This window comes from Eumetopias jubatus, unplaced genomic scaffold (genome assembly GCF_037043125.1).
Source record: "Eumetopias jubatus isolate StellerSeaLion01/CBP00866 unplaced genomic scaffold, mEumJub1_p1.0 scaffold_4, whole genome shotgun sequence".
In the NCBI taxonomy this organism is placed as follows: domain Eukaryota; kingdom Metazoa; phylum Chordata; class Mammalia; order Carnivora; family Otariidae; genus Eumetopias; species Eumetopias jubatus.
The window spans coordinates 96,103,246-96,120,984 of NW_028274810.1; the positions used below are offsets into that span (position 1 = coordinate 96,103,246).

General features: G+C 49.2%; 1 protein-coding gene across 2 annotated transcripts in view; it reads right to left on the reverse strand.

Moving 5' to 3' along the window:
- Positions 1-4,526: 4,526 nt before the first annotated feature.
- The window catches only part of TMEM51 (transmembrane protein 51), a 53,650-nt gene continuing 40,437 nt past the window's right edge, over positions 4,527-17,739 (reverse strand). For both annotated transcript variants that reach the window (XM_028108604.2, XM_028108603.2), the window contains exons 2-3: positions 7,181-7,729; positions 4,527-5,039 (exon numbers count right to left, since the gene is read on the reverse strand). In XM_028108604.2, coding sequence (XP_027964405.1) covers positions 4,631-5,039; positions 7,181-7,524 — 753 coding nt within the window. In that variant the 5' untranslated portion in view covers positions 7,525-7,729 and the 3' untranslated portion in view covers positions 4,527-4,630. The remainder of the gene's footprint in view (positions 5,040-7,180; positions 7,730-17,739) is intronic.

Below are 17,739 nucleotides of genomic sequence, written 5' to 3' on the forward strand. Positions count from 1 at the left end.
CGTTTACCAGTGTCACCAGGAGCTGAGACTGTTTTGTCACACGTTGTGTCTGGGGGCTGTTTGGTTTGTGTCAGCATGTCATCCATCTGACTGCCTTCCTCCCATGTGAGGTGGGCTCTCCCCCGAGGTGTCGGGTTCTGGGCCATCTTGTGATCATTGTGATCTTTTGCTGGGGCCCTCACTGGTGATCTTTGACCTGAATGCCACGCAACAAGGAAGCTAACGGACAGCTTGGTCAATGAGCTCCAGGACTTTGGACACGTCTCTTGTCTGCTCTGGGCCTGATTCTCCCCCTGCATTATTACTGGGTTTGGCTCAATCACCATTCCCTATGAGGTAGTCCATGAAAGCTGACCATGGAAGAGACTTTGTGGGGAAGAAAGGTGGTGAGACCAAATTGGTTTGGGAAATGATATATCCTGCAACATCTGCTTGGAGATTCATGATGTGCATAAGCACGTGAGAGGCTTTCCAGAATTCTCGGCACCCAGATCTCCATGTGGCTCACTCCCCACTTTTCTCCAATGTTACTTCCCAAGAGTCTTTTCCAATCACCCAAACAGGTGATGGTCTAGTGCCTCATCTTTTTTCACATGGCTTCTCATCTCCTGACATTATAGCCTATGAATTTATTTCTTTGTTCATCATCCGTCCCCCTCAACCCAGAACATAGCCTTGGTGTCAGCAGAGACTTGGTCCATTTGTTTGCAGCTGATCCCTAGCATGTGGTACATAGTAGATGCTCAGTAAAAATGTGGAGTTTCACTTGTGGATTTCCAAGTGAATTGAATCAGGGACTTTTTCACTTCCACTCATCAAAGTCTAGGGAAGCAAGCTTGGGAATCAACAAGGGAGAGGGTGTCTAAGTCCTGATAGCCGTGGCCTCCTGACATTCACTTTCTTAGTATGAGCCACTCAGTTCTAAAGGTACCGAAGAGCTGGTATCAGGCTGGAGAGCAAACAAAACGGACTGACTTGTCCGCTCTCCCTGATGGGAGTTGCCGTCTTGGGAACTGAGGAAGAGAGAAACCTTTTGCCTCAATGATCTGCTTGTGGCTCCCCTTCGTCAGGACTCTAGCCAGTCGGAGAAAAGTGAGAATAAAAATCGGGGATAGGTGGAGTGCCCACTGTGTGCTCAACACTGTTTATGATGCAAAGGCGGTGCCTCCCTTCAAGGACTTGGGCTAAATTTAGGATCAGAACTCAAAAGGGATCGGATTTACTGGGAGGACACAGCATCTCTTATAAGAACCCAAGGGCTGGGCTGGGCTTCCCAAGGGACAAGGACCAAGGACCAGAAAGCCATCCGGAGACAGCTATTTCCTAGGTCTCATTGTTCATGTCTGCCTCTTTCTGCCTCTTCCCCTGCTTTGCTCACCTGTGGCCCATCACGATGGCGCCCAAACTGCCCCCTAATCCCCGAGACCCCATCATCCAACGGCCTCTCCATCCATCACAGGACCAATTCCTGAGGGAGCAGGGCTTAGCCCAGCTCAGCTTCTGATTGGTTCTCCTGGGTCAGGTGGCCACACACCTCCGGTCCAATCAGCTGTGACCTGAGAGAGTAGCGCTCACGTGACACCAATATAGCCGCTGAGATTCCTCCTTTCGGGTGGAGTGGGAGGGCTGGGTGGGGTTTTTCTCTGCTCTTGGCCCTGGTGCTATTTAGGCTCAAGAACGAGTGGGTGGCTTCTTAAATTTTCTCTATATTTCTGTCCTTTCATGTTTACTCTAAGAACAGAAACATGATGGCGAGGAAAGGGCTAGAGGCTTTATTCTGGCTTTTACCCTCTGTCCCCCCACTTTTTTTTTTTTTTTGAGTCAAAAGATAGAGGGCCCTGATAGATCTGGACCAAGGAGCAAACAGGATGAGTGTGCCTTGGGGAATTTTGAGGTGAAGGTGGTCCCCTGCTTTGACAGGTGGTTTTAACTTAATACTGCAGATGGATTTTTTTTTTTTTTTTTTTTTTTTTGCTTCTCTAGGCACTGTTCAGGTCTCCAGCCCCCAGGCAACATTTCCAGCTAACGTTCTCTCTGCCTTCCTATAGACAGAGGTGAACCATGCTCTATATGCTACATGTTCTAGGCAACAAATTCCCACAGACTTGGTAGCCTAAAATAATAGAAAGGTATCTTCTCATGGTTCTGGAGGCCAGAAGTCCAAAACCAGCATCAGCTGGGCCACAGTCAAGGTTGCAGCGCCCTTGGATGCTTAGAGGGGAATCCCCTTGCCTCCTCCAGCTCCAGGGCTGCTGGCAGTCCCTGGCTTGCAGACGTACCAGGCCAGTCTCTGCGGCCGTGGTCACACTGCTTCCTCCTCTTCTTTGTGTGTGGTGTCCCCCAGCTCTCATTTGCAAGTGCACTTGTGGATGGCATCTAGAGTTCACCTGGTGATTCCCGGATAACCTCATCTCAAAACCCTTAATTTAATCACACCTGCAAAACCTTTACCTTGTAAGGTAACTTCTCAGGTCCTAGAACTTAGGTCCTGAGATCTTTCGGGGTTACCATTCAGCCCACTACAAGCCCCAAAACTTTCTCCCCCCAGGAGGGTCTAGGCTGGGCAGACACCCCGCAGGATGATCTACCAGAGCCCAGACTGAGGGCCCTTTCTATCATTTGGAACCTTGCTATTCTCCTTTTCTTTTTTAAAGATTTATTTATTTTAGAGAGGGGGCGGTAGAGGGACAGAGGGAGAGAGAGAATCTCCAGCCAACTCCCTGCTGAGCGTGGAGCCCAACGTAGGGCTCTACTCCGGGCTCACTCTCACGACCGTGAGATCATGACCTGAGCCGAAGTCAAGAGTCGGAGGCTTAACCAACTGAGCCATCCAGGTGCCCTGCTTGTCTTCTTTTCTTTTTCCTCCTGTTTGTCTTCCCATCAGGAGGAAGCAAAAAGACTAACCGAAGAACAAATCCAGCCCCCAGATATATGCAGAGCCACAGGCTGGCTCGGTAGTGGGCTGTGACCAGACCAGGCCTCTGGTGTCTTAGCTACGAAGCAGGTCCTTGCAGCTCCCTTTTAATAGATGGATTTGCATAAGGAAAGAGAAAGGTTGGAATTTAGACCCTGCTGCCAATCCCGAGATCAGGAGGGATTCATTCCCTATCTGCCCACCCTTCTCTACTTAGAAGCTTTTCGGAAACATCCAGGGCCTCAGAATTTACTCTTCTCCTAGGCATGCAGACTCCGCTTCATGCTCCCCAGTACCAGGAAGGCACGCCTGGACCCAGGTGTGTCTTCCCAGACTCCCACTCCACGGTCAAGACCGTGACCCCAGTCGTTCCTCTTCTGGCCTAGCCTCAGCAGTCAGCAATCCTGGGCATCCTCATTAGTTGAACTGCTTTTCTGGGTTCCACAGGCAGGCACTTTGGCCCCTGCATGAGGACACACTCACCCGGCCTTTCTGAGCATACAGCCCATCGGCTCCCGCTGGGCCGGGTCTCAGGAGGGGGGTGCTGGGGGGACGTTTAGGTCGGTAGGAGCTGCTGTCTAGACAGCCACCATGGTCCTTTGGGCATGTGAGTCGAAGGGGCAGCAGCAGTAGCTTCCCCTTCTTGGGAAGCACAGCTCCTCATTCGAAGTCTGAAAAAGCTCTTCACACTGAATGGCACAGTAGAGCATTTAAAGAACTCAGGCCCTGGAGCCAGACGGCTGGGGTTCAGACTCTAGCACGGCTACTTCCTAGCGATGTGACATGAGGCACTTGAACCAGAGCCTCTGTGAGCTAACCTGCAAAATGGCAGTGATACCAGGATCCAGATGAAATGCCGTAACACATGTGAAGTGTTTGTGCAGATTAGCGGCAACTATTATTATCAGTGATATTTCTCCCTAAGCAAGTCAGTGTTGGAAGAGCTGCGACAATAATTCAGCGCCCAAATGTACTACATATAAAATATTTTATTATAAAAAGCTCACTTGCATGGCATTTTAGAAGGAATAAAATATATCTCACGCAGCTTTCCTTTTTTGCCCTTACCCTGAAGGCCCTAGGAAAGTGTACCAGTAAAGACTCTGATCTTATGCATCACCAGGCCTTGGGGCCCCCGAGAGCCAACAGCTTCAGGGGCTCTGAGAGAGCCCAGCTGGGCCTCACCCCCACATCATCGATCAGCCTCTTGTTTTGCTTCGTTCCTGAAATGGCCCCGCGTCCTTTCTAGAAAGCTGAGTCACATCTCCTACCCACGGCTCAGGACTCCGGTGAAGAAAGCAAAGGCATATCTTGTTTTCTTTTTGAAACAAAACAGTCCTAGTGGAAGCAAAACAAAAATCACAACCTAAACCAGCTGCTAGGCATCCTCTCCTGATTGGAAAGAGAGGTGTTGTCGCCAACAACTCAGAGTTGGGGAAAAACGATGGGGAAGGTGCGTACCCTGTGAGGACCGTGACGGGGTCCACACCCCGAGATCCGAGGCAGCAGCTCTTCCCAATGCACTGCCACATGAGGTTCTGTGGACGTCAGTCAGTCCCTAGTCACTGGACTCCCCACGCCCCCCTCCCTCGCCCCCATCCACATCAATCTGTATGCATCTGCCCCCTCCACTCCTCAATTGCAGCTGAAGTGGCTTCACTGGGGGTCCGTGGTGTGGAGGGTGAGCGACCGGAGGGACACACCTGAGCAGGGCCGTCAGTCAGGTGGCCGGGCGTCAGAAGCCTTCTGCTGGACTTCGTCGTACTGTGGTGGGGGGGTCAAAGGCTCGATGGAGGGAGGAGGGATGTTTTTGTCCGGGAGGCTGATCCTGAAGTCTTTGAGGTGAAGCTTTTCGGATTTAATCCTTCGAACTTTGAGTGGCTTCAGGCGTTTGGCCAACTTGGAGTTCTGCCTGTCGGGTGGATTCCCCGGGCTGGTCTCCGCGTTGGCCCTGGCAGCTGTGGGGCTCGTCTCGTCAAGCCCCGTCAAGGACTCATAGGATGGGAGAGAGATGCTCATCCTCGGGTTCTGGTCCAGTTCCCTCGCTTCCGAGTAGTTTGTGTTCATCACTTCCTCGTAACTGGGGACATAGTACCTGGAGGAGGCCTCTTCCTCCTCCTCCTGGCTGCAAGACAATAAGCACCAACATGGAGAGTGTTAGCATGCGCTCCCGCCATATTGAAAATCACAAGTAGATGAACTCCAGATCCTGTGTCAGCACCGGGTCCACATACACCAGCCTTGTGAACAACCCGTGGGTGCCAAAAGTAATAAAAGCTAACACTTCAGCTGTGTGCTAGGCGTCAGGTACTGTGCTAAGTACTTTAACACATATCAACCAGTTTCATCTTCCTAACAATGCTGTGAGCTAGGTACTACTTTCATACCCATTTTATGGATGAGGAAACTGATACGTCAAGGTTATGTGACTTGGTCATATATTTGGGAAGTGGGAGAGCAGGAACTGAACGCCACACTCAATGACTACACTGGATGATCTGGAAGTGTTAACACAAGGAAGTGTGAAGCCCCCTTTGCTTTTAAGACGCATGCTTAACCACATGCCAGATGGGCCGTTCTGGCGCCAAGCTGGGTCCTTTTGCCAAAGGCCACACAAACATGCACGAAGCAGCGGCCAGTGTGAAGTAGAATGGTTGTCCCCGGGTAGAGAAGGAATTTCTGCTATAAAATTTATATGTATTTCAAGGTATTCTGTAATTTTGTCTTCCAAGTTCACTATAAGGCTCAAAGGTCTTATCCTCAGGCTTAATCTCTTTTGACTGTTGAAAGAGAAAACCAGAAAGTCAGGGTGTCTTTTTTTCTTTTTCTTTTTTTTTTACACACGTATAGGGAATAGTGCCATAAGCCATAGTCCAGGACTCTACACTTGAACCTATAGGGTGATAATGGCCAACATCAGCCCCTCCCTGTTTGTCCAGGCCTACCTCTCATTTCCCTTAGTATGTGTGTGCTCCTGGCTAGGGTGGGGAATTAGGGGGTGGACTGATTCTCCGTCTCTGTTCTTTTCTGTATTTCCTAAGTTTTCGAGAATATGCGTGCATGATCTTTTATTATCAGAAAATAGGTTTCGTTTCTCCAAGCCAAAAACAACTCCCTTCCCGCTAGAAGGATGACAAGGTTGCAGAAAATCTAAACAACACAGAAAAACCTAAGGCAGAAAATAAAACCGTCCCATCTCCTTCCACCTGGAGACAACCACTGTTAACACTCTGTTGCATACCTTTCCAGACCCCTCTCTGATCCCACAGCTGCAACATTTGATGCAATTAGGACCTTGCCACAGATGCCGTGTTGTAACCTCCCTTTCTCACCATGGTGCACATGGTCCCGTGTTGGCAACTATGGCTCAGCTGTGGCTCTGCAGAATGCTGCCGAGTGGGCGTGCCATAATTTAGCTTGAATGGTGGATATTTAGGTCATTTCTCAGTTTTTGCTCTTCTAAGCAACGCTCTGATAAACCTAAGGGCACAGACTCCTTTGCACTTGCGTGATTTTTCTCCCAAGGGTAAACTCTTAGGAACAGAATAGATTGGGACATGCATCTTCAATATCTCCTCTCGCCATGAAGACTCCTCTGTGTCAGCCGATACCCCCATCAGTGGCCCATTTCCCTACAGCTCTCCAGCACCGGGGGCTGCCCGGCTTGGCCATTAAGATAGGCAAAGAATAATGACACCTTCTTTTTGTTTGCGTTTCGTGACGAATGAGGTTGAACATCTCTCATCTGAACATCTACGAGATGCTTGCTTGTATCCTTTGTCCCTTTTCCTACTGGTATGCTCCCCTGTCACACTCATTTGCAAGGGCTCTTTTCCTAGTAGGGATGTCAACTTTCATCATGTGTTCCCCGATTTATTGCTTATCTCTTAAATGCGTTTGTGGCATTTGTGTCCAAATAGGACACTGGTTCCCAACCTTTTCAACGCAAAGCACATACACACAGCCTGTCTGGAGGCTCTGGCTGCCCTGGGCCCCATGCAGCTTTCCTGCCAGCGTCAAAATCTTGATACACCTGTAATCCATTCATACCGCATGATTTGGGAAACTCTGGGATAGAAGTATAAAGCTATTTGGAAAATTATAAACTGCTTTACAGAGCCTTAGTGGGGGAGAGTGGGAAGGCAGAGCCTCCTAGATTAAAACAGTCTCATCAGTGAACCCTATGAGTGTGAGCGTGTGTGTGTGTGTGTGTGTGTGTGTGTGTGTGTCCATCCCCCGGTCCAAGGGCGGTCAGCCCGTCCTCACCTGTCTTCTTCCGGGCCGTGCGGCTCGACCCCCGGCTGGTGCTGGATGTGGGCCATCTCCTCGCCTTGCCGCTGCTTCCTCTTGTCCCGGATGCTCAGGCAGATGGAGAGCAGAAGCAGCATCACCCCAGCCCCGACCAGCACGTAGGCCACGGAGAAGGTCTTGCTCTTGAGAATGCCGCTGCCTATCTCTGTCTTGTTGTTCCCCTGAGCTGTCGGCTTTTCGTGGGCGCTGAACCCGGGCACCAGGTTCCACATGGCCATGATGACCCCGAGAACCAGCATCCCCAGGCCGATGGCGGTCAGCGCATAGTGGGAGCCGTTGGCCTTCGACTGGGCCATCATGCCAGTGCGAGCAGGGCGAGGCCCGGTGCAAAGAAAGAAAATAAATAAATGAGCGCACCAGCAGTGGCAGCAAGAACAACAAAAACCCCTTCAACGCACGGAACGAAATCCCTAGTGCTGCCCTAAAGAAGCAGCGGCTGCGCTCTCGAGGGATGGCTTCCAGCAAATTCGAGGCATCCTGTGTGGACAGCTGCGGCCGAGAGGTCTGCAAGGAAAGCAGAAAGAAGAGAGAGGAGGCTCAGTTCAGATTCCCGACACGTTTGCGAACGCAGCGCCGGTACTCTCGAAGGAGTCACGGAGCGGGACCGAGCCGCGCGCTCGGCCAGGCCTGGCCGCTGATGCATTCCAGATGGCTTACGTGCCTGCAGAGGGAGGGCTGATCCGCCTACCCCACCCGAAAAGGAAAAGCCAGACCTTTCCATGCAGGAGACCAGAGAGGTCAGCACTCTGGGGCCTGAAAACATTTTGTGGAATTTAATGAAGTGCAGTGAAATCTCGGCGGGCACGGGGTCCAGCGAGGAGTGTGAACGATGGTGTGCATGAGCCGTGGTCAGTAGCTGTACCCAAATCGCCTGGGCGACGGGCATCCGTCGGGGGTGTGTCCCAGTCCACACGGCCTATGGGCTGCCCCCCACCCTCCATGGCTCCCCATTTCCTGCAGCGGAAAATCTGGGCTCCTGGAGTCACGTGTGTGACCGCCTCTCGCCCTCATCTCTCACCTCACCCTTCTCTGCACACCCCCCTCCAGCATTTCTGCAGTTCTCTGGTCCCCCCTGCTCAGCTGCCCCTTCCGTGGACTCCCACAGGCCACCAGTGACTACTGTGGCCAGTCTCTCTCTTCCCATGACACATCTCTGTACCCAGAACATAGCAGGGGCCCCAAACATGTCTGCTCAATCTCTGAATGAAATGAATAGAGGCCACCTGAAGTCTTCCTGCAAGACTCGCCTCCCTTCAGCCACGCGGAGTTTTGCTTTTCCTAAAGTGGCAGAAGCCGGCCTATTCCCCATCTTAGCTGCTGTGCCCAGCCGGGCGAGAAACCCTCCTCCCACGGAGCAGCTCGGAGACCTTGTGCTCAAGGGAACAAGCCCACCGTCCTGGGATTCCACAACCATTTGTTGGCTGGGAGAGTGAGCCAGATAAGCAAGTCACCTGAAGGTTTAGCTCAGAACACTTTCAGGGGCCAGGAGGACCGGCGAGCAGCGGCACCCTTCCTGCCTAACTGCTCCTCAGTACATTATTCCCGGGACAGTGACCTTCACAGAACAGTAAAGCCTGACAGATGTTTGGATGGGCAAGGTCCTATTTTCAACTCTGCATTCTTTCCAATCTTTCCAGAAGGATGGCTAAACAGACCACTTGAAATCTAATGCTGCAGAGATATTTTCTCATCAAACGACGGGCTCAATCTGAAAGTGGCCACTTTGTTAAAAAAATACTCTAAAAATATTTGGGATAATATCCTTTATCGGCTTGAGGTCTGTTTCTTCTTCTTCTTTTTTTTTTTTTTCAATCCACAAATATTTCTTGCGCATCTGCTAAGCAGTGTTAGGCACTGGAGGGACACCGGTGAGCAAGTTAAGGGTTAGTGGGGCTTCCGGGCCAGCAGGAAAAAGTCGACAGGGAATAACGACAAAGTGGGAAGAAAGTCTAGAAACTGTGGAATTCGGTAGGTGGGTGTCCTAACTCAGGCTGGAGGGTATATGGAAAGTCTCTGTGAGAGACAAGTCCCACCTCACATAATAGGGTCTGCACCCGAATTGTGCTGTGCTAATGCACATGAGCATACCCACAAATACATGTGTGCTGATGTGTGAACATGGATGTGTAGGCATGCAGGGCACTGAACAGGGATCCCATTCCACTGCAGACAGTTGCTGTGGATCCGCTCAAAAGCCTACCGAACACATGAGGGTATTTGTTTCCCAAATATCACTCATAGCCAGCAAAGGAAAGGATTAGGGGTTTAGCAGTTCTGCCAAATGGATCTGAGACAAGGCCAGAGGAGGAGGAGGGCTCAGTGGTGCGGAGGTGCAGCCAGAGGCTGGTGTGGGAAGCAGGAGATGAAAAAGCCCATGACTGAGCACCTGCTAGGTGCCCAGCAGGTAGGCCTTGTCCTTGGGAGGTGGAGAGTGTGTTTTCTAAACCAGTGATTGGGGCTACTTTAACCTCCCACCCTCCCTGATCTCTCGACTCAAGCTTTGCCTTACCTGTCACATGAGTCAAACAGGCTCCAGATGAGAGCCACCAAAAGAGATGAAAATGTCGGGATTCACACATTTGGGCCTGTTAAATGGTCAGTGATGGAAAACAGGCAATAATGCCCAATGTGGGTAATGGTGTTGGGATAAGTGATTTCATACAATTTTTCCAGACGGCAAATTTTGGCATTGATGGATCAAAAGTTTCAAAAATGCTTATACCCTTTGGCTCTGAGAACTATGTACAAGGCAAGGATATTCATCAAAGCTTTGTAGCAGTGAGAAACTAGAAACTGTTTCAATAGCCAGTCATCTGCATCTGGTTAAATAAAATATGGTACACGTGCTTGTTAAATTATGGTTTTAAGCCAGCTAATACATTTTAAAGTCAAAGTTAAAAAAAAAAAACCAGTATGTTCAGTGTGATTCTAATTTTTAAAAAATTCTATATACACATCTGTACACATGAATATATAGGAAGGAAGGCTGGATGATCCTCCTTATGTTAAACAAGAGACAGACGATTTTCATATATACAAACATATATGTAAAAACCTCAGGCAAGACACATTCCAAATTTAGCAATGATTTCTTCAGAGAATAGAGAGGGCTTGGGAACTCTACCTGTTACCCTGTTTCTGTATTTTGGATTTGTTACAATCAGAAGGTGTTGTTGCAAGGCAAATCAGTTTGGTGGTTCAACATGAACTTTGGAACCAGGCTGCCTGGGCTCAGATCCTCACTCCCAACTTTCCCAGCGCCTTTGGCAAGTTACTTAACCTCTCTGTGCCTCAGCTTCCACAACTGTAAAAGCAGACCAAGTCTTTCTGGTATTCACCTCATAGGAGAGTTATGATAAGTGAACAAGAGAACATACATAAAGTACCTAGAATTATATGTGACCGGCGCATAGCAAGTTCTTCTAGAAAGGTTTGTTATTTAATTTTATTTAAAGCTTGCATTGCCAATGGAGTGAGACCACCCACGGTGGGCGGGGGCAAAAATTGGTTCTTGGGGATGGTGTGATATAGTCTTAGATATTACAATGGTTTGTGGCCCTCCACCATACATTAACAGACACACAAGATATCTGCAGTATTAAAATTTCATGGAGTGGGGGTAAAATGGGGGCATTACAAAAACAGTGTCTAAAAAGACTCTTTAGGGAACAATACTGGGGAAAAAGGCTGAGAAACACTTATGTTTTATATTAAATTTCAAAACACTCAGATTATGCATCCCATGGTCTTTTTAGTTGTTTTCCGCACTGTGGGATTAGAGTGATTTTTATTTTCTTTTTCTTACTGGGAGAGTAACAACTGGAAACACACAAATGTGTATATGTTGGTTTTAGAATCAAAAAAAGAAATGAAGGTCTTGTGTTTTGGGTTCATGGCAGGGTTATGTGTCCAGGGGGTCGCTTAAAATTGTCCGTCGATTCTGCCCTCCCTCTGGAGACCAGGACTCTGGTGGGTTCACCAGGGGTGTGGAACCCAGCTCCTGAGCTGCAGCTGCTGGCTGTTTATCTTGTTTCTGGCTTGTTGACCCATGTTATATTTAGTAAGGTGTTCTTTCCCTTTCAAAAATATGGAAAGAAGCTAATTTTGTGCTTAGAGGATTTGGACCACATAGTTTCCAACACATCCCTAAAACAGAGCAGCCTTGGCGGGCAGACCGGGGTCCCAGCTCCGCCAGACTCACCTCTGGCTGGACTCTGGCTCATGTTCGGGGAGGCCCTAAAGGATAAGTGAGTGATCCTATATCTGGGTTTTCAAGAAGCGTGGTTAATCTGTTAAGAGAGGCAACTACCTGTTACGTGGGGGCGCTCAGGGCAGGCCTGAAAACAACTCTTCATGCTAAACTCTTGAGTTAAGGACCCACCTGTAAAAAACCAGAAACCCAGCTTTCTAAGTAAGCTGTGAGCATTTCCATGTGAGACGCTTATGAGGGAGCAATGTGTTTCCTTTGTTTTTCTTGGCGGGGCGGGGGCATAGGTCGGGCTGGAGGCACAAGCAAGAAAAGTTGTACCAGAAAGTGGGACCGCAGAAGAGGATGACAGTCTGGCAGCTGCGTTTACCAGACCCTTCTGCGGTTTTATCTGTCTTCCACAAGTGCCCCGGAGGGTAAAAGGAGAGGAAACATTCCCCCAAATGATTTTATGAGCAGTGTATAACCTTGATACCAAGACCAAACAAGGACAAGGCAAGAAAGGAAAATGACAGGCCAATCTGATCTGTCTGCACACAAACAAAAATCCTAAACAAAATACCAGCAAATGGAATTCCACAATGTGAGAAAGGAATCCATCAACGTCCTAGAGGAGAACGCAGACAGCAACCTCTGTGACCTCTGTGACAAGCAACTTCTTGCTAGACACGTCTCCAAAGGCAAGGGAAACAAAAGCAAAAAATGAACTATTGGGACTTCATCAAGATAAAAAGCTTTTGCACAACAAAGGAAACAATCAGCAAAACCAAAAGACAACCGACAGAATGGGAGAAGATATTTGTGATGCCTTATCAGATAAAGGGCTAGTATCCAAAATCTATAAAGAACTTATCAAACTCAACACCGAAAGAACAAATAATCCAATCAAGAAATGGGCAGAAGACGTGAACAGACGTTTCTCCAAGTAAGACATACAATGAAAGACACACATGAAAAACTTCTCCACATCACTCAGCATCAGGGAAATACAAATCAAAACCACAATGAGATACCACCTCACATCAGTCAGAATGGCTAAAATTAACAAGTCAGGAAATGACAGATGTTGGCGAGGATGCAGAGAAAGGGGAACCCTCCTACACTGTTGGCGGGAATGCAAGCTGGTGCAATCACTCTGGAAAACAGTATGGAGGTTCCTCAAAAAGCTACCCTACGATGCAGCAATTGCACTACTGGGTATTTACCCCAAAGATACAAATGTAGTGATCCGAAGGGGCACCTGCACCCCAATGTTTATAGCAGCAATGTCCACAATAGCCAAACTATGGAAAGAGCCCAGATGTCCATCGACAGATGAATAGATAAAGAAGATGTGGTCTATATATACAATGGAATATTATTCAGCCATCAAAAAAATGAAATTTTGCCATTTGCAACAACATGGATGGAACTAGAGGGTATTTATGCTAAGCAAAATAAGTCTTTCAGAGAAAGACAATTATCATATGATCTCACTCATATGTGGAATTTAAGAAACAAAACATGAGCATAGGGGAAGGGAGGGAAAAATAAAACAAGACGAAATCAGAGTGGGAGACAAACCATAAGAGACTCTTAATCATAGGAAACACACTGAGGGTTGCTGGAGGGGAGGTGGGGGGGGATGGGGTAACTGGGGGATGGGCAGGAAGGAGGGCACGGGATGGAATGAGCACTGGGTGTTATATGCAACTGATGACTCTCTGAACTCTACCTCTGAAACTAATAATACACTATATGTTAATTAATTAAATTTAAATAAATTAATTAATTAAAAAAAGAAATACACAATACATCACAATCAAGTTGGGTTTATCCCAAGTATGTAGGATTGGTTCAACATTAGAAAATCAAATAAGGCCATGCACCAGGAGAAAGGATAAGCCATGACAGCATTATTCTGTGAGTCCCACACAGCCACGAATATAAGTCATCTGCAGCTATGTGCACCAACGTGGCCCATTGTGACAAACGTGACATTGAACAGAAAAGCAAACGCAGCATGTTTCCATTTCTGTGACGTTCCAAACCTGGTAAAACCAAACAATATATGGGTGTTTATTTATTACATTGTTCCTTACACTTCACAGATACCTTATAGAGACCCTTTTCATTTGCTGAATTACTTCGTAATAGGAATTTCCAACACCCATCAACACCTTTCCACCACTCTTTGTGTAAATTCCAAACTCCTTTGCTGTGGCCTCAAGCCCCACCAGATTGGACTGGCTCCTGCCTTTCTCATATCTTCTCTCTTGGCTCACCAACCCTCAGTGGCTTCTGTTCTGTTTTTTACCCACACCAAGCACGTTCTGCCACAGGGCCTTTGTACTTGCTGTTCCCCATACCTGAAACACTCTTCCATCTGTCTCTTTGGTCTGGCTACTTCTTTACTACTTCTGTCTCTCAGCTCAAATGCCACCTCCGCAGTGAGGATTTCCTTAACCATTCTATATAAAATGTCCCTCCATCACCCAGCTACTCTTAAGCCCCGTGCTTGGTTCCTTGATGACATTCCTTCCCATGGATGGATGACATTACCTCACAATCTATAATAGTATTGTTTCGCTTTCTTATTGGCTCCCTGTCTCCCCCAGTGGAGGATAAACTCCCCGAATGAAAGTTCTTGTTAGGGAACCTAACAGGTGCTTAATAACTATTGGTAGAATGAATATCTGGCAAGTTAAAAAGTTTAACCAATGTCCCGTATCAATTTGGGGAAATTCCCAGTCCACGGTGGGCACCGAGGGGGACAGGATTAGTTTGAGCAACTTTCCGGAGTATCTGTACGCAAATGATTTGCCAGCAACATGCGAGAGGTGCCCAGGCTAAATGTGACTTTCATTCTGACCCGAGAAGGTGACTCTACCAACATTCCCAGGTGGAGGGCTTTTTTTTTTTTTAAGATTATTTATTTATTTGTCAGAATGAGAGAGAGAGAGAGAGAGACAGCACAAGCAGGGGGAGAAGCAGGCTCCCCGCTGAGCAAGGAGCCCAACGTGGGTCTCGATCCCAGGACTTCGGGATCATGGCCTGAGCCGAAGGCAGGTGCTTCACCGACTGAGCCACCCAGGGGTCCCTCCATGGTGGAGTTTCCGGTTTCAGCGTTCCCTCGTGTTCCTAGGCAGAAGTCTGCTGGGGTGAGAGCCCGAGCCTTGCTCCTTTTGGGCAGCCTCTGTCTTCCCTCCCACTGGCACCCTTGGCAGACCAGAGCCAGCAGGGATGTCCGGGGTGGGGGTGGATAGTCACAGCTCTGGACTTCAGAGCACTCCACCTGGTTGAGACCCGAGTGCAGCCATCCTGCACCTGGACTGGAGTCTCTATGAATCTAATGTGAAGACAATGCTTTGAATAAAATTGAACAAAAGAAAGAAAAAAAAAAACCAGTGTTGTCCTCGCTGCGGCAGAGCAAAGGGTCCCAAGTGATAGCTAAGCCTTCCCTTGCCCGTTCCCAGAATTTCTGAATCCCAGAAATTCCATGGGGATTTGGAAAGCAGGGATCTGATCTAGACCCCTCCGTGGCCATCAAGCTTGCCCCCTGGCCCTGGAAGGCGCAGTTCCAGGAGCGCCTGGCCTGGCCCAGCTGCCTTTCCCAGGGAGGGGAATCTCAGCGGTCCGAGGTGCCTGGCAGCTTGACCAGTCCCCAGGACAAAGAGGCTCCTTGACAGGTCTCCCTGTGCCCCAACCTCTGCCTGCCAAACTGCATAATTGGAAACGGGATCCCCAGCTGCATTCCCAGGGAACCAGGCCACATTCCCATCACAAAGGAAGAACACAGTGGGGGCCTCTTGGGCCAAGTTTCAGCCCCTAGTCACTTTGGTTACCAAGTTCCGGTCCCAGGCAGGGGGGCACGGGAGGAGAAAGGCGCCGAGCCACCACCACCGTGCTGCCCCAGTCCTGCCTGGGCATTTCAGGCCACCTCCCCACCAACCAAGGTCAAAGGTGTCAGGTTCCCATTCTTTGAGAACAAGTTTTTGTAGCTTGAGCATTCAGGAAAAATGAAGTGCAATGAGTGCAAATGAGTCATAAAGGTAGAGGGGAGGAGAGAGGGCTGCCTGGGCCCGAGAAAGCTGACGGGGGTAAAAGAAAAGAAGGGATGTGCAGGAATCTGCCAGGCAGAGCGGTAACTATAGGAATAGTCATAGAAGTACCAGCAGCATCCACCCTTCAAGGAATGATTAGCCCCACTATCTCTGAGTCTCAGAGAGGTTATGTAATTTGCCCTAGGTCACACAGCTCTAGGCAGCAGGCAAGATTCACAATCAAATCCCCGCGGACTTTGCAGTGCAACCTCCTTCCCTCGCACCACACCCCTCCCTGGGCAGGGCGGGCAGGCCTGCGGTGAGCACTGCACTTTATCCTCAGAGATATTTCGTCACAAAAGCACCGGGGGTAACAGGTGTGCCGTTGTGAAACTGGCTTTCTAGAGAATTTGAGTCCAACAATTCCTGGGTTCCTATCGTGTGCCAGGGGCTTTGGGGTCACACATCCATGCACAATCCTTCGAGAGGTATTCTATTTGTTTTATAGATAAGGACACCGAGGTTCAGAGAGGTACAGGAACTAATCCAAAGTTACACAGTCAGTACAAGGCAGGGATAAGGTGTGTCTGATTCCAAAACCCATGCTTTTAACTACCAGTACTGCTAAAATGGGGCTTAACAGGAGGCTACAGAGAGAGCAACACATTAGCTTTGGAGCAGGTGGGGGAAGGAAGATAGAGCTGCACCTGGGGGCACCTGGGTGGCTCAGTCGGTTAAGCATCTGCCTTCGGCTTGCGGTTGCTTCTCCGTCTCCCTCTGCCCTTCCCCCCTGCTTCTGCACCCTCTCTCTCTCTCTCTCTCTCTCTCTCTCTCTCTCTCAAATAAATAACTAAAATCTTTAATAAAAAAAAAAAAGCAGCCACTTTGCAGGCCTTGAAGTGTATGTACATTTACCATGGGTGGAGTTTGGGGGTATGAGGAGATGACGGAGACCTGTGGGAAGGGTTCAGCCCAAGAAATTGCAGAGAGGGGAGAGAGGACAGTTTCCAGACGCCTGCCACTTGTTGCAGAGAAAAGAGGCAGCTTCCCCCCTCCCAACAGAAGAGCTCCATGGATTTTAGAAGACCTGACATTTCCAGTCTCCTTGCTCATCCACTTAAATGTTGGTGAGATTAAGGAAGTCAAACAAGTTCTGATGACTCCAGGAGTCATCAACAGAGGGAGCGAGTTAACAAACTGGGTATTGGGACGCCTGGGTGGCTCAGTCGGTTAATCATCTGCCTTCAGCTCAGGTCATGATCTCAGGGTCTTGGGATCGAGTCCTGTGTCGGGCCCCCTGCTCAGCTCAGCCTGCTTCTCCCCCTGCTCTCGCTCGCTCACTCTCTCTCTCAAATAAATAAATAAAATCTTAAAAACAAAACAAAAACAAACCGGGTATCTAAGTCTGCTGGAGCTTGACACGGTATCTTTCTCTAAGCAAGTGGCTGGCGTGTGACCCTGTTTGCAAGGCTGGCACTGGGAACCGGTCTCAAAGGCTCCAGCCACATTCAATCTTTCTTGGGAAAGGTGACATCGCTGTGTGTCCCCTCCGCCAGGATGGAGTCTGGTGCCTATGAGATGCAGGGCAGCATCCAGAGCTCCTGTCACCAACAATTCAAAGGGAGTCTGACAGTTTGATCCCTCTCCAGGCTCTGGGGATGGGCCACCAGTGGCCTCCCACTCTGGCAAGCACGGCTGAGCACAGGTGCTGACCATCCCACCCGGCCCCAGCATGCAGCCAGCAACAGACACATCGGCTATGTTTCCCGGACACGAGTGTGCTGGGCTCACGCTGAGTGCTTGGCATGGGTCAGCTCATTTGTTCCACCCAAGCATCCTATGAGGCAGGTGCTCTTATCACCCCTTCTGTCCACGTTATCACTGAATACACTGAGGCACAGAGAGGTTGAGAAACTCGCCCCAGGTCACACAGCGTGTAAGTGGTGGCTCTGTGGAGTCTCCTTGTTCAGAACTCCCTCACCCACGAGGTAGTAGGAAAGCAGCTGTTCAGCCAAACTCACCAAGGCCAGGCAGGTGGCACCTGTTATAGGTACCCCCCGACTGGGGCCAGTGAGATGTCGTAGCTGAACTTCCCGGGACAGGGAGCTCATGCGACTTTGCGGCTCAGGTCAGTGTGCTGGCTGCTGGCCAGGCTTGTGTGAACCTGGGCACCATGTGGACGAAGCCTGTGTCCTTGTGCAGAAGGTCATTTTGGACACTGCCCCGATTCATTTGTTCCTCCTCCCCAAGAGGCATTCTGCAGCAAAAAAAAAGTAGAGGAGGGC